Source organism: Pinus tabuliformis, chromosome 6, assembly GCF_031772625.1.
Source record: "Pinus tabuliformis cultivar Carrire ecotype Pingquan chromosome 6, CPIR1, whole genome shotgun sequence".
Lineage (NCBI taxonomy): Eukaryota > Viridiplantae > Streptophyta > Pinopsida > Pinales > Pinaceae > Pinus > Pinus tabuliformis.
The window spans coordinates 944978518-945005397 of record NC_142292.1 but is presented as its reverse complement, the minus strand read 5'-3'; the positions used below and the strand labels follow the sequence as shown (position 1 = coordinate 945005397).

Sequence of the window (26880 nt, the reverse complement as noted above, 5' to 3'; positions counted from 1 at the left end):
CATCAAGGAAAGGGCATCTCAAGAACATTCATCAAGGAAGGGCATCTACAAAAGTTGAAGCATGAAGCCAAGAAGTCTCTATCACATCAAGGACAAGAAGGTCTACCATCCATCACTCAGCAAGGAAGACTACAAAGCAAGAAGAAGAGCCCTACATAAAGGCACCTACAAGAAGAGCAAATCAAAGGACCTACATCAAGCTACAAGTCATCAAGCAAATCTCATCATCAAGCAAGTCCATATGGAGAAAGCTACTTAAAGAACATCAAAATCTAAGGAAGGCAAGCCATCAAGTCTTCAATGAGAAAGCAAGTCCACTACATCTCAAAATCTATCAAGTATATGTCCCCTTCTGAATATACATCAATGTCTTTTTGCAAGGAAAGCAACAAATTGGTAGGTACCAATAACTTTCTTGCATGGAAGAAGAGGACTAATTTAGTTCTCAAGGAGAATGAACTTATAGAACATATCAAAGGGAATATCACTATCCCTGCTAAGGAACAAACTCAAGCCTTAGCCAAGTCCAATAAGGATGAGACAAGAGCTCAAAGGATTCTAATAGAATCTATCAAGGACTCTCTCATTTCTTATGTCTCCAAACTTGAAACATCAAAAGAAATATATGATAAACTAATAGAGCTATTCTCAGTAAGCACAACTGGAGAAGTGATATATCTTTGAAATGATTTGTGGAAGATGAAGATATCAAAGGAAGGAATAGCTCCATATTTCACGAAGATCTCTGAGATGAGGGATCGACTTCAAGAGTTGGGAGAAGTAATGTCTGACAGAGAAATGAAAATTGTAGTACTCAATGCCCTACCTGAGGATTGGGGCAACTTCACATCAAGCATATATGCCAAGAAGGAAGCCACCCCACTAAGTGAAATGTGGTCTCTATGCAAGATAGAGGAAACAAGACTCAAAGCAAAGGAATATGTGGGATGAAAGGAGCAAGATTTTGCTACCATGGCCAAGAGAAAGGGAAAATTTGGCAAATTTAGTTCACGAAGAACAAACAATAGAGATATGTCGAAAATTCAATGCTTTGGATGCCAAGAATATGGAGACTACAAAAGGAATTGTCCAAAACTCAAGAAGGACAACAACAACAAAAGAAAAGGGGAAGAAACTCACATGAGTCAAGAGGTGAAAGAAGAAGAAAAGAAGCAAAAGAAGGAAGATCCTTCGGATCTCTAGTATGACTAAGTCTACTTCTTTACTTAAAGTCGTCTTTCAAAGTTTGGAGTAGTATAGGAGCATGTAGGAATAGAATAAAATTGCATGGCTAGAAACATCTTCTAGAATCTAGAAGCATGAAGAACATAGAGTTCAAAATACTCAGGTAGAAGGAGCATTTATAAATAGAACAAAATGCATGGTTAGAAATATCTTATAGAATATAGGAGTATGATAGATATAGCTCAAGATATTCATGTAGGAGCATAGCTAGTATAGGACCTCATCCACAATGAAAGAAAATTGATCATGATTAAGAATCTTAGAAGACCTCCATCATCAAAAAGAAAGAAACATTTGCAGGGTAAGGATCTTCAAGATCCTCTGATGGAATCTTCAAACGAAGATTCATAAACAAAAGCAGATGTCTCATTGGGAGTCCCATTCATGGAATTCAAGAAAAGGATGATATACAGGCAAGCTAAGATGAACCGAGAAGGGCCACACCATGGATAATCCATTGAAGATAATATGATCAAAGGAGAATCAAGATGAGGTATGTATGCATCAAAGTTTAGTCATGTTATCATATGTATATTGTTGAGTCATGGGAATAGTTCTATGACATGATCAAGTAGGAAATAATCTCTTTCACCAATGACATGCTTGAAGGCATGTACTACAATGCAATGAAGGTCAACAAAAAGAAATACTCACATAAGGAGTATAAGATTGCTGACTAAGAAGCAAGTGAAGAAGGAACGCTGACTAGTCCTAGAAGCAATCAATGAAGAAGTGCTCCCACAAGGAGCATAAGGTGGTTGACTAATCTATCCAAGAGAAAGCAAATGAAGAAAGAGATCAAGCATGTCAAGAACACCATGATTACGAAGAATCACTATTTGACAGGATTCATTGAAGACATCTCCTGAAAGAAGGCAGGACAACTCTAATAAAGGAAGGAAAAAGATTAAAGGACCCTTGACACCTATGAAGGCCTTGGAGATACGAAAGGTGCATATAAGTGATTCTACTTTACGAAGATGTCATGATGAAGAAGCCATCTAGCAAAAGTACCATTTAATGTTGAAGCAATATCTGGAAGAAGTCATGAAGGGCTACTAGATCAAAGCATGTATACAAGCAAGTACAATGAAGCATCCATGAGAAGAGTATTCCGAAGCAGATGACAAAGGAATAGCTAGATGACAAGAGAACCTGATATATGTCAAGGACACTTTCCACGAAGGAAGCAATGACATGACAAACCAGGAAGGAAAGTGATCAATGGATGGTGCCCTACCAAAAAGAAGATTTGAACAAAGACTTCATGACATCGAAGGAAGGAAGGAGATCAAGCATCTAGAGGACCCACGAAGAAGAAGTTGATGATGAATGGACAAGTCCTTAGCTAAGAGGGAGTTATAACAAGTTCCCAATTACAAAGGAACTTTGACAAGTACCATGTCAGAGGATACTTGGGCATGTCTTCCTCAATTGAGAGGAAGAGATAGACACAACATTCTTGTCTTCACTTGGAAGAAACAATGGGAGGATTGGGTAATCATTTAGCATCCGATACTCTTTGAGGATGTGTAGGGCATCCAAGACAAGAGTAGGCAAGAGGACCGATATTCTTTGAGGGTTGGGAACCCAAGATAAAAATAGTCCTAGAAGGTCATACTCAATGAACACCCGGGTGGGTATGTACCTTGAGAGACAATGACTAAGGTGTCTATAAGTCATTGGTCTCGCCAACATTGTGCTCTGATTTATTGAGAGAAAGAGCTGTCAGTCAAGGCCTTGTTGTGGAAACAATGTTGGTTACTATGATGCTATAACAGATGGATTGCCAATCTGGTTTCTCTTATGTGAAGTCTTCAAGATTGAAGAATAGCCAAACACCTTGTTAACAAGGAGTGTTGAAGGAAATGTAACTAGGTTTGGTCTTCATAAATGTACTTTTGATATTTGTATTTATTCAAGAAAAGAAATATTATTTTTATAATATATGTCAATGAGTTTCTTTCTCATTGAAATAGGTCTAGCACATGTTAAAGTGCTATAGGCGAGTCAAAGAGTCAAAAGAAATTAGGGAAGACCTTAAGGGCATGTTACACCATGTATATTTATGTATTAGAGTCAAAAGAATACCTCCAAGCAAAGTCAACAAGTCTCCTCCATGCAACGACACCACCAAAGAAGCAATCCAAATTATATATGTCAAGTCGGCCTCAAGTCGGCGTAAAGGAGGGACAATCCTCTATATATAGAGGCTGTCCACTCCTCTAAAGATAACACAATTTACCTCTAAAATCAACGAAGTGAAGGAACGAGTAAAGGGTGAAAAAGAGACGAGAAAGGGAGCCTCTAGTACAACGAAGAAGGAAGGAAGAACACCGAGCCTAAGAGGATTGTTTCTAGGGCACGCTGCAGCCACACATGCGAGGAAAAGGAACGCTGCCTGCAGTCATAACAACAGAAACTCACAGTCAACATATCTTATCACTTTGGCTAGAAACATAGGCCTAAAAGGCCTCCCACTCAAGCGAAGAAACAAGGAAGGAAAGCGAAGTTAATAGGACTGTTTTAAAGCCTATTACAGTCACACGTGCGAAGAGAAGGAGGTTGTCTCTGTTGTCATAACATCCCTCCCATTACAGTCATACAAGTTCATTGGTTGGTGAAGAATAGGAAGACAAGATCCCATGTGAAAGGGTCTCATCAAAGATCAAGGATAAGTGTCTCTTCTAGAACAAGTGAAACAAGATCTAACAACAGTTGGAATGAGGACGAAGTATGGGGGAACGAAGTGCCGAAAGAAGGAAGACTAAGTGTCGGGGAACAAAGTGCAGAAAGGAGAAAGGACTTGACTTGTGCTTGGAGGACATTCTAGTCAAGGGTCTAGGGTTCGACATTTATCAATAGAAGCTTCAATAAGAGAAACTTACTAAAGGGTTTTCCTCTCAAGATAAGAGAGGTTTTGGCCCTGGCAGAGAGCCAACATCTTGTGTTCTTGTTCTTATGTTTTTGGTAGCAGTTTGATGAAGTACACGCACATGCATTAATAAGTAGAGGAAGAACATTAAGCTAACAAGAAAAAGTAAAAATAATCCACAAATTGTTATCAAGTCAAGAAGAATCACACTACATCTAATTTCCCTTGATTCTTAAACACACTCACCCCCATTGTCCGAATTAAGGACCTTAACCTTCTTTCCAGCGAGGTTTTCATCATCACCTTTAGCATGGCTCCCATGAAGAGACTCCTCTTGAATCTTCTCATGTATGAATTTATCCCATAACCTCTCCTAGTTAGGTAGGTGTTCACATGCTATAATCCCTTTGACAGAGGTTTCCCAATGCTTGGAAAATCCCTGGAGGTCTATCCTCACTAACTCTATATTTGCCATGGCCTCCCCAACTGCAACCAACTCATCTTGGACTTGTCTTTTGATACTCTAACCTTGTGATATATGTGGCATATGTATCTGACTTAGACATCTTGGTGTTTCTTAGCTTCACGTTCAACACCATTTTTCTGTTGGCATTGTCACTCTAATATAAATTAGTCAGAGCCTTCCACATTTCCTTGGCAGTCTTCTTCCCAGAAAGATGAGGGATCACATGATCCTTCACCCCGTACCGGATGTTGAAGATAATATAGAGAGTAGAAACTTCTCCTTGATGAAGATAGTTTTCTTCAAGAGTGATCCTTGATCCCACAGAGAGTCAGATCTCTTTGGATCATTTGATGAAGATCAATGATGAATTCTTGGTGATGTTTTCAATGGTAAGGACCTTGATTTGTAGTTCTCTTCAACTTGGCCTTCTTTTCTTGATGATGATCCCAATACTTCTTTGTAGACTCCTTCGATCTAGGGTTATAATGCTCCCTTTGTAGATCTTGCGTTAAAGATGATCTTTGCTTTGATGCTAAGTCACCTGACACGGGGATTCGGGATTCGACCGATACAGGGATTCGAGTGTCGAATACGGACATGTTGACACCCCAGAACAGGACACGTTCGGATACGTTATATATATATATATAGATACTAAAAATTAGATATTTCTTACACAAATTCTCATTCATGATACAAATTCATTGATTCGAACAAATTAGATATTTCTTACACAAATTCTCATTCATGATACAAATTCATTGATTCGAACATAGACCTTCATCTAGATGTAAGTTTTACAAAGTAACATTATGCATATAAAATTACAAATACAATTGTGACATAAATGATAAATTATAAATTTATAATACATATTCAATTCATCAATGATCCAATAGGAGAAAGACAAGATAGTAAGATAAATATATTGTAGTTTTTTCATTAAGTCATCAAAATAAAAATGTGTTATTGTTTAAATAGGTAGTGCAATGCCAATGGCAAATAGAAATAGCAAATACAAAACAACTACAACTACAAGTCTACAAGTATACAAGCCTCAAGGTAGTAGGTAGCTCATGACTTATGAGTCATCAATCCTCATAGTCATCATGAAAATCAGCGTCACTGTCCTCATCATCATGGTCACCATTGCTCTCCTCTGCTGCATCCTCCTCCTCTGTATCCAAAGTCATCTTTGCATCTGCTGGTGTGGAGGATGACCCCTCTATAGTATCACCATCATCAAATCTGACAGGCGCAAGCACTTATTTGTTGCTTGAATATCCTTGAAAATGCTCCCACGCCCTTTGCTCCTTGCTCCCAAACACCCAGAGCAAACTAAACAAGTGAATGTGCAAATAGAATGGGGAAATACGCCTTTATAACACTGTGTGGGTTCTTGATTTCCGAATTCAAAGTGTCCCGATCGAGACACGTTCCAGATTCGAAGTGTCCCAATCGAACACGACGTCTGCTGTTTTTCGGACATGAATCCACCCAAATCATGTCCGATTCGCCGGATTCGGGACACTTAGGGCCTGGGGGACGAATCCGGTTTCATAGCTTTGATGCTTTCCTCGAGATTTGATCCTTGAGTGTCCCTTGATAAGATGCCCTTTCTTGACTTTGTCACCTTAGCTTTGAAACCATGTTGAGAAATCTAGGGCATAGCAATTAAGTGATTTCTCTTCTATTAGTAAACGCTTATGAGTGCTTTTTACTTCTTTAGATTAGGATCTTCTTTTACTTGGGTTATTAGTGTTCTTCTTCATCAAACAACTACCAATGCATAAATAATAAAGAGACAAGAGACACAAAATATAGGCTATCAGCTAGGGCCAAAACCTCTCACTCTTGAGAGGAAAACCCCAACAAATTCTTCTTCTTATAGAGATTCCAATTGACGAATACCAAGACCAACACACTTGACCTATTTGCCTCTCCAAGACCAAGACACAGGTCCTCTTTCACTGCTTCTCTTCCGAGCCCAAGTCAACACTAGTCAAGCTTCTGCTCCTACTTTTTGGATATGCTTCAACTTCGGCTTCCTAGTCCTTCATTAGTTTCGGCCTCCTAGAATTAGGCCTTCTTTCCATAGGGACTCTTTCTAGCTTGCCTCGGCTTCCTCTTAGACTTGTTCTTCCAATTCCTAAGAGGACTGTAATTCCTCTCGACCATACTGCAACAGATGACCTCCTTCTACGCATATGTGACAGCAGAATTACCCTAAAACAGATCCAAGAAAAATGAAGCTAAGAGCTTCGCTTTTCTTCCTTTTCCCCTCGCTGATAATTAAGCTTCCTTTGCACTGTTTTACTTCATAATTGACCGAATTACTGTTCTGCGATTTCACTCCGAAATGGGATCTGAACTGGGCTATTTATAGTTGTTTGGCCATGTATATAAGCCGACATGACATCAGGATGAGCCGACATGTCAGTTGGTGAGATGATTAATTCCATTTGAAGCCAACTTGAAGAGGGATGCCTTGTGCTTGTCTTGAAGGGCTTTCAATCTTGTCTAATGACTCATACAAAATGTAACATGCCCAAGAAGGGTCCTTCATACATGATATTGACTCAATTTGACTTTATGACCAATCCTAATGACTCACAATAGGAGTCAAACTAAAAACAATCCATTTCCTAGAAAATACAACTTTCCATATGGACAAATTTTCTTTATTTGACTTTTACAAAGTGGACACTTGGAGGAACCCAACTTTTAGTCACTGTTTTAGCAGACTTTACTTTTCAGGATAGTTCGGCATGTAAAAGTTCGAAAACTAGTCTTTTGGAAAATTCCACTCATTCAGTAAATGCTGTAATAGTTGCTGTTATAATCGAGTATTCGAAAGTAGCATTTTACTTTCCAGAGATGTTGCAACTTATAAATCAATCTTGTCTGTACATTGAATTGCATGTCTAATTGGTCAGAATGCTTATGTGTTGTCTTCAGGAGATGATATGTCATTGGATGACTTATCAGCCAATGAAAGAAAATATTTCTTGCGGGCTGTAGCATCAGGTAAAATAAGTCACATGGTAAGACCTTGGGAACCATGGTGGTTGAAGCCTTCTGCACATACAATCTCACTTTCCAGTCAAGGATGTCAACTTATTCAGTCACTGGACATATCAAATGATCGAATGTCAAGGGTTCTTAGTCCAGGAGTTGCAAATTTGGGTGAGAATGACCTGAGTGATATACCAGCTGGTCCGGAGAATCCCTTATCTTCAGTAGGGCAATTGACTAAATCGGATCCATCACCCTTACAGGCTGTTCATATGGTTGACGTGATATACAGTTACTGCTTTACTCTTCGGTTCTTTAATGGAGACTGGAAAAGTGATCCCCTGGATGCAGCAATGGTTTGTTTAAGTTTGTCTGCAGTATTAAGTCAGGTAGCTTTGCCAGAGACTGTTAGTGAAGCTTTGTCAAAGTGTTTAGAGACATCATGTTCCGCAAGCTTCAAACATGTTGGTGGATTGAGATTTGGGATTTGCCTTTTTGATGATGTGCATGCTCTTCTAAGGCTAGGTAGGGCAACCCTTGTATGCGCACTTATGGACTTGTACAGGCTACTTGAGGCAGCTGCAAAGGTGGTCAAAGGTGAAAGATCCAAGAAAAGGGAACATGCTAGTAAACAGATGATAGCAAATCACGAAGCTAGGAGAGAAGAAATAAGAAATGATGGTCGGAAGAGTCTTCAATTTGCTTTAAAGAAAGTCTACTTCCTGATGTGTTGGACTAATGAACAACCGAAAGAAGTTTGGACTTCCTTGGTTGCTCTTGTAGAAGTTGAAAAGAATACTCTTCCTGCAAGAGATTCTGGAAATATTGCAGTGAATACTTTGAATGTTAATAGACAGGAAAACCAAAAGCCCAAGGTTGTGATTGAAGAGGTTTTGTAAGAGTTGTGCTAGAAACAGAAGTTTCTGTACATGAATATTGATTTATAGTCATTTGTATCTAATCAAGAAAAGCTCATTATTTGTGTTTTCTCCTTATTTTAGTGTCTGATTTATGAGCTCATAATTTGGAATTTCTCAGGTTGTGGGGATAAATTTATATTTTTGATCATTTTAGTTGTGTTCTTAAATTTTAATGCATATGTTTAGACAACTGATGGGAAAATGGGACTTTTAGCTTGTGATTAATGAAAGATACTTTGCTTAGTTGTTGGTTCTCAGAACAATTTTTCTGGCTAGTAAACTTGCTGAATGGAGAAGTTTATAAAACATTCCTGGACTCTTTATACGGTAAAGTCAGCATACACGCCAGTTATTTGACATATTAATTACTAGTATTTATTATAATCCATTACCAGCATTTGCTTTCTCAGTATCTTCAGTGATTAGCACAAATAAATTATTTGAAAGGTATCAACTTAGAGATTCAGTTCTATTTTGGGGAAAGCAGCAACAATGTCTTTGTACGGAATAGATTATTATTAGTTTTGCTTAAATACAAGACATTTATCTTCATAGCTTTCAACATATTTCATTCATCTTATACGTGGCATTTGCGACTGATTTTTTCAGGCATTGGTGTTCTTAAATTATTCCAAATCTCATGTTTTTTCCGTCAAGAAGTTTATTTTTTTCCAAATAGCAGGTAAATAGCTATAGAAACATATTTGAAAAATGGAGTGTAATTTCGGGAGAGGTTGTGGTGACTTCATGGAAAGTTACACCCTACAGTAAACAGAAATAGCACAATGTGTGTGACCATTATAGGACACAGATCCTTGATGACATCCAGATGGTCCATATGTAACTACAAACACCATAGATAATTGATGTGACACACATTATTACAAGACATTCTACCCTAGCATTCACTTCTACCGGGAGGGCAAATTTAAGACATGGGCATGTTTATTAATGTTTTTGTACCATATAAATGAGGGTGCTTTTGTCCTAGTTTGGAAATCATACTAGCGGTACTACACCAGAGATGTTGCAGCTTATAAATCAATCTTGTCTGTACATTGAATTGCATGTCTAATTGGTCAGAATGCTTATGTGTTGTCTTCAGGAGATGATATGTCATTGGATGACTTATCAGCCAATGAAAGAAAATATTTCTTGCGGGCTGTAGCATCAGGTAAAATAAGTCACATGGTAAGACCTTGGGAACCATGGTAGTTGAAGCCTTCTGCCCATACAATCTCACTTTCCAGTCAAGGATGTCAACTTATTCAGTCACTGGACATATCAAATGATCGAATGTCAAGGGTTCTTAGTCCAGGAGTTGCAAATTTGGGTGAGAATGACCTGAGTGATATACCAGCTGGTCCGGAGAATCCCTTATCTTCAGTAGGGCAATTGACTAAATCGGATCCATCACCCTTACTGGCTGTTCATATGGTTGACGTGATATACAGTTACTGCTTTACTCTTCGGTTCTTTAATGGAGACTGGAAAAGTGATCCCCTGGATGCAGCAATGGTTTGTTTAAGTTTGTCTGCAGTATTAAGTCAGGTAGCTTTGCCAGAGACTGTTAGTGAAGCTTTGTCAAAGTGTTTAGAGACATCATGTTCCGCAAGCTTCAAACATGCTGGTGGATTGAGATTTGGGATTTGCCTTTTTGATGATGTGCATGCTCTTCTAAGGCTAGGTAGGGCAACCCTTGTATGCGCACTTATGGACTTGTACAGGCTACTTGAGGCAGCTGCAAAGGTGGTCAAAGGTGAAAGATCCAAGAAAAGGGAACATGCTAGTAAACAGATGATAGCAAATCACGAAGCTAGGAGAGAAGAAATAAGAAATGATGGTCGGAAGAGTCTTCAATTTGCTTTAAAGAAAGTCTACTTCCTGATGTGTTGGACTAATGAAAAACCGAAAGAAGTTTGGACTTCCCTGGCTGCTCTTGTAGAAGTTGAAAAGAATACTCTTCCTGCAAGAGATTCTGGAAATATTGCAGTGAATACTTTGAATGTTAATAGACAGGAAAACCAAAAGCCCAAGGTTGTGATTGAAGAGGTTTTGTAAGAGTTGTGCTAGAAACAGAAGTTTCTGTACATGAATATTGATTTATAGTCATTTGTATCTAATCAAGAAAAGCTCATTATTTGTGTTTTCTCCTTATTTTAGTGTCTGATTTATGAGCTCATAATTTGGAATTTCTCAGGTTGTGGGGATAAATTTATATTTTTGATCATTTTAGTTGTGTTCTTAAATTTTAATGCATATGTTTAGACAACTGATGGGAAAATGGGACTTTTAGCTTGTGATTAATGAAATATACTTTGCTTAGTTGTTGGTTCTCAGAACAATTTTTCTGGCTAGTAAACTTGCTGAATGGAGAAGTTTATAAAGCATTCCTGGACTCTTTATACGGTAAAGTCAGCATACACGCCAGTTATTTGACATATTAATTACTATTATTTATTATAATCCATTACCAGCATTTGCTTTCTCTGTATCTTCAGTGATTAGCACAAATGAATTATTTGAAAGGTATCAACTTAGAGATTCAGTTCTATTTTGGGGAAAGCAGCAACAGTGTCTTTGTACGGAATAGATTATTATTAGTTTTGCTTAAATACAAGACATTTATCTTCATAGCTTTCAACATATTTCATTCATCTTATACATGGCATTTGCGACTGATTTTTTTAGGCATTGGTGTTCTTAAATTATTCCAAATCTCATGTTTTTTCCGTCAAGAAGTTTATTTTTTTCCAAATAGCAGGTAAATAGCTATAGAAACATATTTGAAAAATGGAGTGTAATTTCGGGAGAGGTTGTGGTGACTTCATGGAAAGTTACACCCTACAGTAAACAGAAATAGCACAATGTGCGTGACCATTATAGGACACGGATCCTTGATGACATCCAGATGGTCCATATGTAACTAAAAACACCATAGATAATTGATGTGACACACATTATTACAAGCCATTCTACCCTAGCATTCACTTCTACCGGGAGGGCACATTTAAGACATGGGCATGTTTATTAATGTTTTTGTACCATATAAATGAGGGTGCTTTTGTCCTAGTTTGGCAATCATACTAGCGGTACTACACCAGAGATGTTGCAGCTTATAAATCAATCTTGTCTGTACATTGAATTGCATGTCAATCTTGTCTGTACATTGAATTGCATGTCTAATTGGTCAGAATGCTTATGTGTTGTCTTCAGGAGATGATATGTCATTGGATGACTTATCAGCCAATGAAAGAAAATATTTCTTGCGGGCTGTAGCATCAGGTAAAATAAGTCACATGGTAAGACCTTGGGAACCATGGTGGTTGAAGCCTTCTGCACATACAATCTCACTTTCCAGTCAAGGATGTCGACTTATTCAGTCACTGGACATATCAAATGATCGAATGTCAAGGGTTCTTAGTCCAGGAGTTGCAAATTTGGGTGAGAATGACCTGAGTGATATACCAGCTGGTCCAGAGAATCCCTTATCTTCAGTAGGGCAATTGACTAAATCGGATCCATCACCCTTACTGGATGTTCATATGGTTGACGTGATATACAGTTACTGCTTTACTCTTCGGTTCTTTAATGGAGACTGGAAAAGTGATCACCTGGATGCAGCAATGGTTTGTTTAAGTTTGTCTGCAGTATTAAGTCAGGTAGCTTTGCCAGAGACTGTTAGTGAAGCTTTGTCAAAGTGTTTAGAGACATCATGTTCCACAAGCTTCAAACATGCTGGTGGATTGAGATTTTGGATTTGCCTATTTGATGATGTGCATGCTCTTCTAAGGCTAGGTAGGGCAACCCTTGTATGCGCACTTATGGACTTGTACAGGCTACTTGAGGCAGCTGCAAAGGTGGTCAAAGGTGAAAGATCCAAGAAAAGGGAACATGCTAGTAAACAGATGATAGCAAACCACGAAGCTAGGAGAGAAGAAATAAGAAATGATGGTCGGAAGAGTCTTCAATTTGCTTTAAAGAAAGTCTAATTCCTGATGTGTTGGACTAACGAACAACCGAAAGAAGTTTGGACATCCCTGGCTGCTCTTGTAGAAGTTGAAAAGAATACTCTTCCTGCAAGAGATTCTGGAAATATTGCAGTGAATACTTTGAATGTTAATAGAAAGGAAAACCAAAAGCCCAAGGTTGTGATTGAAGAGGTTTTGTAAGAGTTGTGCTAGAAACAGAAGTTTCTGTACATGAATATTGATTTATAGTCATTTGTATGTAATCAAGAAAAGCTCATTATTTGTGTTTTCTCCTTATTTTAGTGTCTGATTTATGAGCTCATAATTTGGAATTTCTCAGGTTGTGGGGATAAATTTATATTTTTGATCATTTTAGTTGTGTTCTTAAATTTTAATGCATATGTTTAGACAACTGATGGGAAAATGGGACTTTTAGCTTGTGATTAATGAAAGATACTTTGCTTAGTTGTTGGTTCTCAGAACAATTTTTCTGGCTAGTAAACTTGCTGAATGGAGAAGTTTATAAAGCATTCCTGGACTCTTTATACGGTAAAGTCAGCATACACGCCAGTTATTTGACACATTAATTACTAGTATTTATTATAATCCATTACCAGCATTTGCTTTCTCTGTATCTTCAGTGATTAGCACAAATGAATTATTTGAAAGGTATCAACTTAGAGATTCAGTTCTATTTTGGGGAAAGCAGCGACAGTGTCTTTGTACGGAATAGATTATTATTAGTTTTGCTTAAATACAAGACATTTATCTTCATAGCTTTCAACATATTTCATTCATCTTATACATGGCATTTGCGACTGATTTTTTCAGGCATTGGTGTTCTTAAATTATTCCAAATCTCATGTTTTTTCCGTCAAGAAGTTTATTTTTTTCCAAATAGCAGGTAAATAGCTATAGAAACATATTTGAAAAATGGAGTGTAATTTCGGGAGAGGTTGTGGTGACTTCATGGAAAGTTACACCCTACAGTGAACAGAAATAGCACAATGTGCGTGACCATTATAGGACACGGATCCTTGATGACATCCAGATGGTCCATATGTAACTACAAACACCATAGATAATTGATGTGACACACATTATTACAAGCCATTCTACCCTAGCATTCACTTCTACCGGGAGGGCACATTTAAGACATGGGCATGTTTATTAATGTTTTTGTACCATATAAATGAGGGTGCTTTTGTCCTAGTTTGGAAATCATACTAGCGGATGTTGCAGCTTATAAATCAATCTTGTCTGTACATTGAATTGCATGTCTAATTGGTCAGAATGCTTATGTGTTGTCTTCAGGAGATGATATGTCATTGGATGACTTATCAGCCAATGAAAGAAAATATTTCTTGCGGGCTGTAGCATCAGGTAAAATAAGTCACATGGTAAGACCTTGGGAACCATGGTGGTTGAAGCCTTCTGCACATACAATCTCACTTTCCAGTCAAGGATGTCAACTTATTCAGTCACTGGACATATCAAATGATCGAATGTCAAGGGTTCTTAGTCCAGGAGTTGCAAATTTGGGTGAGAATGACCTGAGTGATATACCAGCTGGTCCGAAGAATCCCTTATCTTCAGTAGGGCAATTGACTAAATCGGATCCATCACCCTTACTGGCTGTTCATATGGTTGACGTGATATACAGTTACTGCTTTACTCTTCGGTTCTTTAATGGAGACTGGAAAAGTGATCCCCTGGATGCAGCAATGGTTTGTTTAAGTTTGTCTGCAGTGTTAAGTCAGGTAGCTTTGCCAGAGACTGTTAGTGAAGCTTTGTCAAAGTGTTTAGAGACATCATGTTCCGCAAGCTTCAAACATGCTGGAGGATTGAGATTTGGGATTTGCCTTTTTGATGATGTGCATGCTCTTCTAAGGCTAGGTAGGGCAACCCTTGTATGCGCACTTATGGACTTGTACAGGCTACTTGAGGCAGCTGCAAAGGTGGTCAAAGGTGAAAGATCCAAGAAAAGGGAACATGCTAGTAAACAGATGATAGCAAACCACGAAGCTAGGAGAGAAGAAATAAGAAATGATGGTCGGAAGAGTCTTCAATTTGCTTTAAAGAAAGTCTACTTCCTGATGTGTTGGACTAATGAACAACCGAAAGAAGTTTGGACTTCCCTGGCTGCTCTTGTAGAAGTTGAAAAGAATACTCTTCCTGCAAGAGATTCTGGAAATATTGTAGTGAATACTTTGAATGTTAATAGACAGGAAAACCAAAAGCCCAAGGTTGTGATTGAAGAGGTTTTGTAAGAGTTGTGCTAGAAACAGAAGTTTCTGTACATGAATATTGATTTATAGTCATTTGTATCTAATCAAGAAAAGCTCATTATTTGTGTTTTCTCCTTATTTTAGCGTCTGATTTATGAGCTCATAATTTGGAATTTCTCAGGTTGTGGTGATAAATTTATATTTTTGATCATTTTAGTTGTGTTCTTAAATTTTAATGCATATGTTTAGACAAATGATGGGAAAATGGGACTTTTAGCTTGTGATTAATGAAAGATACTTCGCTTAGTTGTTGGTTCTCAGAACAATTTTTCTGGCTAGTAAACTTGCTGAATGGAGAAGTTTATAAAGCATTCCTGGACTCTTTATACGGTAAAGTCAGCATACGCGACAGTTATTTGACATATTAATTACTAGTATTTATTATAATCCATTACCAGCATTTGCTTTCTCTGTATCTTCAGTGATTAGCACAAATGAATTATTTGAAAGGTATCAACTTAGAGATTCAGTTCTATTTTGGGGAAAGCAGCAACAGTGTCTTTGTACGGAATAGATTATTATTAGTTTTGCTTAAATACAAGACATTTATCTTCATAGCTTTCAACATATTTCATTCATCTTATACATGGCATTTGCGACTGATTTTTAGGCATTGGTGTTCTTAAATTATTCCAAATCTCATGTTTTTTCCGTCAAGAAGTTTATGTTTTTTCAAATAGCAGGTAAATAGCTATAGAAACATATTTGAAAAATGGAGTGTAATTTCGGGAGAGGTTGTGGTGACTTCATGGAAAGTTACACCCTACAGTAAACAGAAATGGCACAATGTGCGTGACCATTATAGGACACGGATCCTTGATGACATCCAGATGGTCCATATGTAACTACAAACACCATAGATAATTGATGTGACACACATTATTACAAGCCATTCTACCCTAGCATTCACTTCAACCGGGAGGGCACATTTAAGACATGGGCATGTTTATTAATGTTTTTGTACCATATAAATGAGGGTGCTTTTGTCCTAGTTTGGAAATCATACTAGCGGATGTTGCAGCTTATAAATCAATCTTGTCTGTACATTGAATTGCATGTCTAATTGGTCAGAATGCTTATGTGTTGTCTTCAGGAGATGATATGTCATTGGATGACTTATCAGCCAATGAAAGAAAATATTTCTTGCGGGCTGTAGCATCAGGTAAAATAAGTCACATGGTAAGACCTTGGGAACCATGGTGGTTGAAGCCTTCTGCACATACAATCTCACTTTCCAGTCAAGGATGTCAACTTATTCAATCACTGGACATATCAAATGATCGAATGTCAAGGGTTCTTAGTCCAGGAGTTGCAAATTTGGTTAGAATGACCTGAGTGATATACCAGCTGGTCCGGAGAATCCCTTATCTTCAGTAGGGCAATTGACTAAATCGGATCCATCACCCTTACTGGCTGTTCATATGGTTGACGTGATATATAGTTACTGCTTTACTCTTCAGTTCTTTAATGGAGACTGGAAAAGTGATCCCCTGGATGCAGCAATGGTTTGTTTAAGTTTGTCTGCAGTGTTAAGTCAGGTAGCTTTGCCAGAGACTGTTAGTGAAGCTTTGTCAAAGTGTTTAGAGACATCATGTTCCGCAAGCTTCAAACATGCTGGTGGATTGAGATTTGGGATTTGCCTTTTTGATGATGTGCATGCTCTTCTAAGGCTAGGTAGGGCAACCCTTGTATGCGCACTTATGGACTTGTACAGGCTACTTGAGGCAGCTGCAAAGGTGGTCAAAGGTGAAAGATCCAAGAAAAGGGAACATGCTAGTAAACAGATGATAGCAAACCACGAAGCTAGGAGAGAAGAAATAAGAAATGATGGTCGGAAGAGTCTTCAATTTGCTTTAAAGAAAGTCTACTTCCTGATGAGTTGGACTAATGAACAACCGAAAAAAGTTTGGACTTCCCTGGCTGCTCTTGTAGAGCTAAGAGCTTCGCTTTTCTTCCTTTTCCCCTCGCTGATAATTAAGCTTCCTTTGCACTGTTTTACTTCAGACTTGACCGAATTACTGTTCTGCAATTTCACTCCGAAATGGGATCTGAACTGGGCTATTTATAGTTGTTTTGCCATGTATATAAGCCGACATGACATCAGGATGAGCCGACATGTCAGTTGGTGAGATGATTAATTCCATTTGAAGCCAACTTGAAGAGCTATGCCTTGTTCATGTCTTGAAGGGCTTTCAATCTTGTCTAATGACTCATACAAAATGTAACATGCCCAAGAAGGGTCCTTCATACATGATATTGACTCAATTTGACTTTATGACCAATCCTAATGACTCACAATAGGAGTCAAACTAAAAACAATCCATTTCCTAGAAAATACAACTTTCCATATGGACAAATTTTCTTTATTTGACTTTTACAAAGTGGACACTTGGAGGAACCCAGCTTTTAGTCACTGTTTTAGCAGACTTTACTTTTCAGGATAGTTCGGCATGTAAAAGTTCGAAAACTAGTCTTTTGGAAAATTCCACTCATTCAGTAAATGCTGTAATAGTTGCTGTTATAATCGAGTATTCGAAAGTAGCATTTTACTTTCCAGAGATGTTGCAGCTTATAAATCAATCTTGTCTGTACATTGAATTGCATGTCTAATTGGTCAGAATGCTTATGTGTTGTCTTCAGGAGATGATATGTCATTGGATGACTTATCAGCCAATGAAAGAAAATATTTCTTGCGGGCTGTAGCATCAGGTAAAATAAGTCACATGGTAAGACCTTGGGAACCATGGTGGTTGAAGAGTTCTGCACATACAATCTCACTTTCCAGTCAAGGATGACAACTTATTCAGTCACTGGACATATCAAATGATCGAATGTCAAGGGTTCTTAGTCCAGGAATTGCAAATTTGGGTGAGAATGACCTGAGTGATATACCAGCTGGTCCGGAGAATCCCATATCTTAAGTAGGGCAATTGACTAAATCGGATCCATCACCCTTACTGGCTGTTCATATGGTTGACGTGATATACAGTTACTGCTTTACTCTTCGGTTCTTTAATGGAGACTGGAAAAGTGATCCCCTGGATGCAGCAATGGTTTGTTTAAGTTTGTCTGCAGTGTTAAGTCAGGTAGCTTTGCCAGAGACTGTTAGTGAAGCTTTGTCAAAGTGTTTAGAGACATCATGTTCCGCAAGCTTCAAACATGCTGGTGGATTGAGATTTGGGATTTGCCTTTTTGATGATGTGCATGCTCTTCTAAGGCTAGGTAGGGCAACCCTTGTATGCGCACTTATGGACTTGTACAGGCTACTTGAGGCAGCTGCAAAGGTGGTCAAAGGTGAAAGATCCAAGAAAGGGGAACATGCTAGTAAACAGATGATAGCAAACCACGAAGCTAGGAGAGAAGAAATAAGAAATGATGGTCGGAAGAGTCTTCAATTTGCTTTAAAGAAAGTCTACTTCCTGATGTGTTGGACTAATGAACAACCGAAAGAAGTTTGGACTTCCCTGGCTGCTCTTGTAGAAGTTGAAAAGAATACTCTTCCTGCAAGAGATTCTGGAAATATTGCAGTGAATACTTTGAATGTTAATAGACAGGAAAACCAAAAGCCCAAGGTTGTGATTGAAGAGGTTTTGTAAGAGTTGTGCTAGAAACAGAAGTTTCTGTACATGAATATTGATTTATAGTCATTTGTATCTAATCAAGAAAAGCTCATTATTTGTGTTTTCTCCTTATTTTAGTGTCTGATTTATGAGCTCATAATTTGGAATTTCTCAGGTTGTGGGGATAAATTTATATTTTTGATCATTTTAGTTGTGTTCTTAAATTTTAATGCATATGTTTAGACAACTGATGGGAAAATGGGACTTTTAGCTTGTGATTAATGAAAGATACTTTGCTTAGTTGTTGGTTCTCAGAACAATTTTTCTGGCTAGTAAACTTGCTGAATGGAGAAGTTTATAAAGCATTCCTGGACTCTTTATACGGTAAAGTCAGCATACACGCCAGTTATTTGACATATTAATTACTAGTATTTATTATAATCCATTACCAGCATTTGCTTTCTCTGTATCTTCAGTGATTAGCACAAATGAATTATTTGAAAGGTATCAACTTAGAGATTCAGTTCTATTTTGGGGAAAGCAGCAACAGTGTCTTTGTACGGAATAGATTATTATTAGTTTTGCTTAAATACAAGACATTTATCTTCATAGCTTTCAACATATTTCATTCATCTTATACATGGCATTTGCGACTGATTTTTTCAGGCATTGGTGTTCTTAAATTATTCCAAATCTCATGTTTTTTCCGTCAAGAAGTTTATTTTTTTCCAAATAGCAGGTAAATAGCTATAGAAACATATTTGAAAAATGGAGTGTAATTTCGGGAGAGGTTGTGGTGACTTCATGGAAAGTTACACCCTACAGTAAACAGAAATAGCACAATGTGCGTGACCATTATAGGACACGGATCCTTGATGACATCCAGATGGTCCATATGTAACTACAAACACCATAGATAATTGATGTGACACACATTATTACAAGCCATTCTACCCTAGCATTCACTTCTACCGGGAGGGCACATTTAAGACATGGGCATGTTTATTAATGTTTTTGTACCATATAAATGAGGGTGCTTTTGTCCTAGTTTGGAAATCATACTAGCGGATGTTGCAGCTTATAAATCAATCTTGTCTGTACATTGAATTGCATGTCTAATTGGTCAGAATGCTTATGTGTTGTCTTCAGGAGATGATATGTCATTGGATGACTTATCAGCCAATGAAAGAAAATATTTCTTGCGGGCTGTAGCATCAGGTAAAATAAGTCACATGGTAAGACCTTGGGAACCATGGTGGTTGAAGCCTTCTGCACATACAATCTCACTTTCCAGTCAAGGATGTCAACTTATTCAGTCACTGGACATATCAAATGATCGAATGTCAAGGGTTCTTAGTCCAGGAGTTGCAAATTTGGGTGAGAATGACCTGAGTGATATACCAGCTGGTCCGGAGAATCCCTTATCTTCAGTAGGGCAATTGACTAAATCGGATCCATCACCCTTACTGGTTGTTCATATGGTTGACGTGATATACAGTTACTGCTTTACTCTTCGGTTCTTTAATGGAGACTGGAAAAGTGATCCCCTGGATGCAGCAATGGTTTGTTTAAGTTTGTCTGCAGTATTAAGTCAGGTAGCTTTGCCAGAGACTGTTAGTGAAGCTTTGTCAAAGTGTTTAGAGACATCATGTTCCGCAAGCTTCAAACATGCTGGTGGATTGAGATTTGGGATTTGCCTTTTTGATGATGTGCATGCTCTTCTAAGGCTAGGTAGGGCAACCCTTGTATGCGCACTTATGGACTTGTACAGGCTACTTGAGGCAGCTGCAAAGGTGGTCAAAGGTGAAAGATCCAAGAAAAGGGAACATGCTAGTAAACAGATGATAGCAAACCACGAAGCTAGGAGAGAAGAAATAAGAAATGATGGTCGGAAGAGTCTTCAATTTGCTTTAAAGAAAGTCTACTTCCTGATGTGTTGGACTAATGAACAACCGAAAGAAGTTTGGACTTCCCTGGCTGCTCTTGTAGAAGTTGAAAAGAATACTCTTCCTGCAAGAGATTCTGGAAATATTGCAGTGAATACTTTGAATGTTAATAGACAGGAAAACCAAAAGCCCAAGGTTGTGATTGAAGAGGTTTTGTAAGAGTTGTGCTAGAAACAGAAGTTTCTGTACATGAATATTGATTTATAGTCATTTGTATCTAATCAAGAAAAGCTCATTATTTGTGTTTTCTCCTTATTTTAGTGTCTGATTTATGAGCTCATAATTTGGAATTTCTCAGGTTGTGGGGATAAATTTATATTTTTGATCATTTTAGTTGTGTTCTTAAATTTTAATGCATATGTTTAGACAACTGATGGGAAAATGGGACTTTTAGCTTGTGATTAATGAAAGATACTTTGCTTAGTTGTTGGTTCTCAGAACAATTTTTCTGGCTAGTAAACTTGCTGAATGGAGAAGTTTATAAAGCATTCCTGGACTCTTTATACGGTAAAGTCAGCATACACGCCAGTTATTTGACATATTAATTACTAGTATTTATTATAATCCATTACCAGCATTTGCTTTCTCTGTATCTTCAGTGATTAGCACAAATGAATTATTTGAAAGGTATCAACTTAGAGATTCAGTTCTATTTTGGGGAAAGCAGCAACAGTGTCTTTGTACGGAATAGATTATTATTAGTTTTGCTTAAATACAAGACATTTATCTTCATAGCTTTCAACATATTTCATTCATCTTATACATGGCATTTGCGACTGATTTTTTCAGGCATTGGTGTTCTTAAATTATTCCAAATCTCATGTTTTTTCCGTCAAGAAGTTTATTTTTTTCCAAATAGCAGGTAAATAGCTATAGAAACATATTTGAAAAATGGAGTGTAATTTCGGGAGAGGTTGTGGTGACTTCATGGAAAGTTACACCCTACAGTAAACAGAAATAGCACAATGTGCGTGACCATTATAGGACACGGATCCTTGATGACATCCAGATGGTCCATATGTAACTACAAACACCATAGATAATTGATGTGACACACATTATTACAAGCCATTCTACCCTAGCATTCACTTCTACCGGGAGGGCACATTTAAGACATGGGCATGTTTATTAATGTTTTTGTACCATATAAATGAGGGTGCTTTTGTCCTAGTTTGGAAATCATACTAGCGGATGTTGCAGCTTATAAATCAATCTTGTCTGTACATTGAATTGCATGTCTAATTGGTCAGAATGCTTATGTGTTGTCTTCAGGAGATGATATGTCATTGGATGACTTATCAGCCAATGAAAGAAAATATTTCTTGCGGGCTGTAGCATCAGGTAAAATAAGTCACATGGTAAGACCTTGGGAACCATGGTGGTTGAAGCCTTCTGCACATACAATCTCACTTTCCAGTCAAGGATGTCAACTTATTCAGTCACTGGACATATCAAATGATCGAATGTCAAGGGTTCTTAGTCCAGGAGTTGCAAATTTGGGTGAGAATGACCTGAGTGATATACCAGCTGGTCCGGAGAATCCCTTATCTTCAGTAGGGCAATTGACTAAATCGGATCCATCACCCTTACTGGCTGTTCATATGGTTGACGTGATATACAGTTACTGCTTTACTCTTCGGTTCTTTAATGGAGACTGGAAAAGTGATCCCCTGGATGCAGCAATGGTTTGTTTAAGTTTGTCTGCAGTATTAAGTCAGGTAGCTTTGCCAGAGACTGTTAGTGAAGCTTTGTCAAAGTGTTTAGAGACATCATGTTCCGCAAGCTTCAAACATGCTGGTGGATTGAGATTTGGGATTTGCCTTTTTGATGATGTGCATGCTCTTCTAAGGCTAGGTAGGGCAACCCTTGTATGCGCACTTATGGACTTGTACAGGCTACTTGAGGCAGCTGCAAAGGTGGTCAAAGGTGAAAGATCCAAGAAAAGGGAACATGCTAGTAAACAGATGATAGCAAACCACGAAGCTAGGAGAGAAGAAATAAGAAATGATGGTCGGAAGAGTCTTCAATTTGCTTTAAAGAAAGTCTACTTCCTGATGTGTTGGACTAATGAACAACCGAAAGAAGTTTGGACTTCCCTGGCTGCTCTTGTAGAAGTTGAAAAGAATACTCTTCCTGCAAGAGATTCTGGAAATATTGCAGTGAATACTTTGAATGTTAATAGACAGGAAAACCAAAAGCCCAAGGTTGTGATTGAAGAGGTTTTGTAAGAGTTGTGCTAGAAACAGAAGTTTCTGTACATGAATATTGATTTATAGTCATTTGTATCTAATCAAGAAAAGCTCATTATTTGTGTTTTCTCCTTATTTTAGTGTCTGATTTATGAGCTCATAATTTGGAATTTCTCAGGTTGTGGGGATAAATTTATATTTTTGATCATTTTAGTTGTGTTCTTAAATTTTAATGCATATGTTTAGACAACTGATGGGAAAATGGGACTTTTAGCTTGTGATTAATGAAAGATACTTTGCTTAGTTGTTGGTTCTCAGAACAATTTTTCTGGCTAGTAAACTTGCTGAATGGAGAAGTTTATAAAGCATTCCTGGACTCTTTATACGGTAAAGTCAGCATACACGCCAGTTATTTGACATATTAATTACTAGTATTTATTATAATCCATTACCAGCATTTGCTTTCTCTGTATCTTCAGTGATTAGCACAAATGAATTATTTGAAAGGTATCAACTTAGAGATTCAGTTCTATTTTGGGGAAAGCAGCAACAGTGTCTTTGTACGGAATAGATTATTATTAGTTTTGCTTAAATACAAGACATTTATCTTCATAGCTTTCAACATATTTCATTCATCTTATACATGGCATTTGCGACTGATTTTTTCAGGCATTGGTGTTCTTAAATTATTCCAAATCTCATGTTTTTTCCGTCAAGAAGTTTATTTTTTTCCAAATAGCAGGTAAATAGCTATAGAAACATATTTGAAAAATGGAGTGTAATTTCGGGAGAGGTTGTGGTGACTTCATGGAAAGTTACACCCTACAGTAAACAGAAATAGCACAATGTGCGTGACCATTATAGGACACGGATCCTTGATGACATCCAGATGGTCCATATGTAACTACAAACACCATAGATAATTGATGTGACACACATTATTACAAGCCATTCTACCCTAGCATTCACTTCTACCGGGAGGGCACATTTAAGACATGGGCATGTTTATTAATGTTTTTGTACCATATAAATGAGGGTGCTTTTGTCCTAGTTTGGAAATCATACTAGCGGTACTACACCAGAGATGTTGCAGCTTATAAATCAATCTTGTCTGTACATTGAATTGCATGTCTAATTGGTCAGAATGCTTATGTGTTGTCTTCAGGAGATGATATGTCATTGGATGACTTATCAGCCAATGAAAGAAAATATTTCTTGCGGGCTGTAGCATCAGGTAAAATAAGTCACATGGTAAGACCTTGGGAACCATGGTGGTTGAAGCCTTCTGCACATACAATCTCACTTTCCAGTCAAGGATGTCAACTTATTCAGTCACTGGACATATCAAATGATCGAATGTCAAGGGTTCTTAGTCCAGGAGTTGCAAATTTGGGTGAGAATGACCTGAGTGATATACCAGCTGGTCCGGAGAATCCCTTATCTTCAGTAGGGCAATTGACTAAATCGGATCCATCACCCTTACTGGCTGTTCATATGGTTGACGTGATATACAGTTACTGCTTTACTCTTCGGTTCTTTAATGGAGACTGGAAAAGTGATCCCCTGGATGCAGCAATGGTTTGTTTAAGTTTGTCTGCAGTATTAAGTCAGGTAGCTTTGCCAGAGACTGTTAGTGAAGCTTTGTCAAAGTGTTTAGAGACATCATGTTCCGCAAGCTTCAAACATGCTGGTGGATTGAGATTTGGGATTTGCCTTTTTGATGATGTGCATGCTCTTCTAAGGCTAGGTAGGGCAACCCTTGTATGCGCACTTATGGACTTGTACAGGCTACTTGAGGCAGCTGCAAAGGTGGTCAAAGGTGAAAGATCCAAGAAAAGGGAACATGCTAGTAAACAGATGATAGCAAATCACGAAGCTAGGAGAGAAGAAATAAGAAATGATGGTCGAAAGAGTCTTCAATTTGCTTTAAAGAAAGTCTACTTCCTGATGTGTTGGACTAATGAACAACCGAAAGAAGTTTGGACTTCCCTGGCTGCTCTTGTAGAAGTTGAAAAGAATACTCTTCCTGCAAGAGATTCTGGAAATATTGCAGTGAATACTTTGAATGTTAATAGACAGGAAAACCAAAAGCCCAAGGTTGTGATTGAAGAGGTTTTGTAAGAGTTGTGCTAGAAACAGAAGTTTTTGTACATGAATATTGATTTATAGTCATTTGTATCTAATCAAGAAAAGCTCATTATTTGTGTTTTCTCCTTATTTTAGTGTCTGATTTATGAGCTCATAATTTGGAATTTCTCAGGTTGTGGGGATAAATTTATATTTTTGATCATTTTAGTTGTGTTCTTAAATTTTAATGCATATGTTTAGACAACTGATGGGAAAATGGGACTTTTAGCTTGTGATTAATGAAAGATACTTTGCTTAGTTGTTGGTTCTCAGAACAATTTTTCTGGCTAGTAAACTTGCTGAATGGAGAAGTTTATAAAGCATTCCTGGACTCTTTATACGGTAAAGTCAGCATACACGCCAGTTATTTGACATATTAATTACTAGTATTTATTATAATCCATTACCAGCATTTGCTTTCTCTGTATCTTCAGTGATTAGCACAAATGAATTATTTGAAAGGTATCAACTTAGAGATTCAGTTCTATTTTGGGGAAAGCAGCAACAGTGTCTTTGTACGGAATAGATTATTATTAGTTTTGCTTAAATACAAGACATTTATCTTCATAGCTTTCAACATATTTCATTCATCTTATACATGGCATTTGCGACTGATTTTTTCAGGCATTGGTGTTCTTAAATTATTCCAAATCTCATGTTTTTTCCGTCAAGAAGTTTATTTTTTTCCAAATAGCAGGTAAATAGCTATAGAAACATATTTGAAAAATGGAGTGTAATTTCGGGAGAGGTTGTGGTGACTTCATGGAAAGTTACACCCTACAGTAAACAGAAATAGCACAATGTGCGTGACCATTATAGGACACGGATCCTTGATGACATCCAGATGGTCCATATGTAACTACAAACACCATAGATAATTGATGTGACACACATTATTACAAGCCATTCTACCCTAGCATTCACTTCTACCGGGAGGGCACATTTAAGACATGGGCATGTTTATTAATGTTTTTGTACCATATAAATGAGGGTGCTTTTGTCCTAGTTTGGAAATCATACTAGCGGATGTTGCAGCTTATAAATCAATCTTGTCTGTACATTGAATTGCATGTCTAATTGGTCAGAATGCTTATGTGTTGTCTTCAGGAGATGATATGTCATTGGATGACTTATCAGCCAATGAAAGAAAATATTTCTTGCGGGCTGTAGCATCAGGTAAAATAAGTCACATGGTAAGACCTTGGGAACCATGGTGGTTGAAGCCTTCTGCACATACAATCTCACTTTCCAGTCAAGGATGTCAACTTATTCAGTCACTGGACATATCAAATGATCGAATGTCAAGGGTTCTTAGTCCAGGAGTTGCAAATTTGGGTGAGAATGACCTGAGTGATATACCAGCTGGTCCGGAGAATCCCTTATCTTCAGTAGGGCAATTGACTAAATCGGATCCATCACCCTTACTGGCTGTTCATATGGTTGACGTGATATACAGTTACTGCTTTACTCTTCGGTTCTTTAATGGAGACTGGAAAAGTGATCCCCTGGATGCAACAATGGTTTGTTTAAGTTTGTCTTTAGTATTAAGTCAGGTAGCTTTGCCAGAGACTGTTAGTGAAGCTTTGTCAAAGTGTTTAGAGACATCATGTTCCGCAAGCTTCAAACATGCTGGTGGATTGAGATTTGGGATTTGCCTTTTTGATGATGTGCATGCTCTTCTAAGGCTAGGTAGGGCAACCCTTGTATGCACACTTATGGACTTGTACAAGCTACTTGAGGCAGCTGGAAAGGTGGTCAAAGGTGAAAGATCCAAGAAAAGGGAACATGCTAGTAAACAGATGATAGCAAACCACGAAGCTAGGAGAGAAGAAATAAGAAATGATGGTCGGAAGAGTCTTCAATTTGCTTTAAAGAAAGTCTACTTCCTGATGTGTTGGACTAATGAACAACCGAAAGAAGTTTGGACTTCCCTGGCTGCTCTTGTAGAAGTTGAAAAGAATACTCTTCCTGCAAGAGATTCTGGAAATATTGCAGTGAATACTTTGAATGTTAATAGACAGGAAAACCAAAAGCCCAAGGTTGTGATTGAAGAGGTTTTGTAAGAGTTGTGCTAGAAACAGAAGTTTCTGTACATGAATATTGATTTATAGTCATTTGTATCTAATCAAGAAAAGCTCATTATTTGTGTTTTCTCCTTATTTTAGTGTCTGATTTATGAGCTCATAATTTGGAATTTCTCAGGTTTTGGGGATAAATTTATATTTTTGATCATTTTAGTTGTGTTCTTAAATTTTAATGCATATGTTTAGACAACTGA

The 26880-nt window shown here is 37.7% G+C and overlaps 4 protein-coding genes across 6 annotated transcripts in view; all 4 read left to right on the top strand.

The window, feature by feature from the left end:
• Positions 1 to 26880, top strand: part of LOC149262051 (uncharacterized) — an 86246-nt gene that overhangs the window by 42228 nt on the left and 17138 nt on the right. The gene's annotated exons all lie outside the window — the stretch shown is intronic.
• Positions 19498 to 20445, top strand: LOC149262054 (uncharacterized). The gene has a single exon (XM_089383183.1). It carries the CDS (start codon positions 19498 to 19500, stop codon positions 20443 to 20445), a length of 948 nt encoding a protein of 315 aa, XP_089239309.1.
• On the top strand, positions 21567 to 22514 carry LOC149262053 (uncharacterized). The gene has a single exon (XM_089383176.1). The coding sequence runs from the start codon at positions 21567 to 21569 to the stop codon at positions 22512 to 22514; it is 948 nt and encodes a 315-aa protein (XP_089239302.1).
• On the top strand, positions 23649 to 24596 carry LOC149262052 (uncharacterized). The gene has a single exon (XM_089383165.1). The coding sequence runs from the start codon at positions 23649 to 23651 to the stop codon at positions 24594 to 24596; it is 948 nt and encodes a 315-aa protein (XP_089239291.1).

Bases quoted from the DNA above. Each gene is read 5' to 3' on its own strand.
- LOC149262054 (XM_089383183.1), top strand. From the start codon at position 19,498: ATGTCATTGGATGACTTATCAGCCAATGAAAGAAAATATTTCTTGCGG.
- LOC149262053 (XM_089383176.1), top strand. From the start codon at position 21,567: ATGTCATTGGATGACTTATCAGCCAATGAAAGAAAATATTTCTTGCGG.
- LOC149262052 (XM_089383165.1), top strand. From the start codon at position 23,649: ATGTCATTGGATGACTTATCAGCCAATGAAAGAAAATATTTCTTGCGG.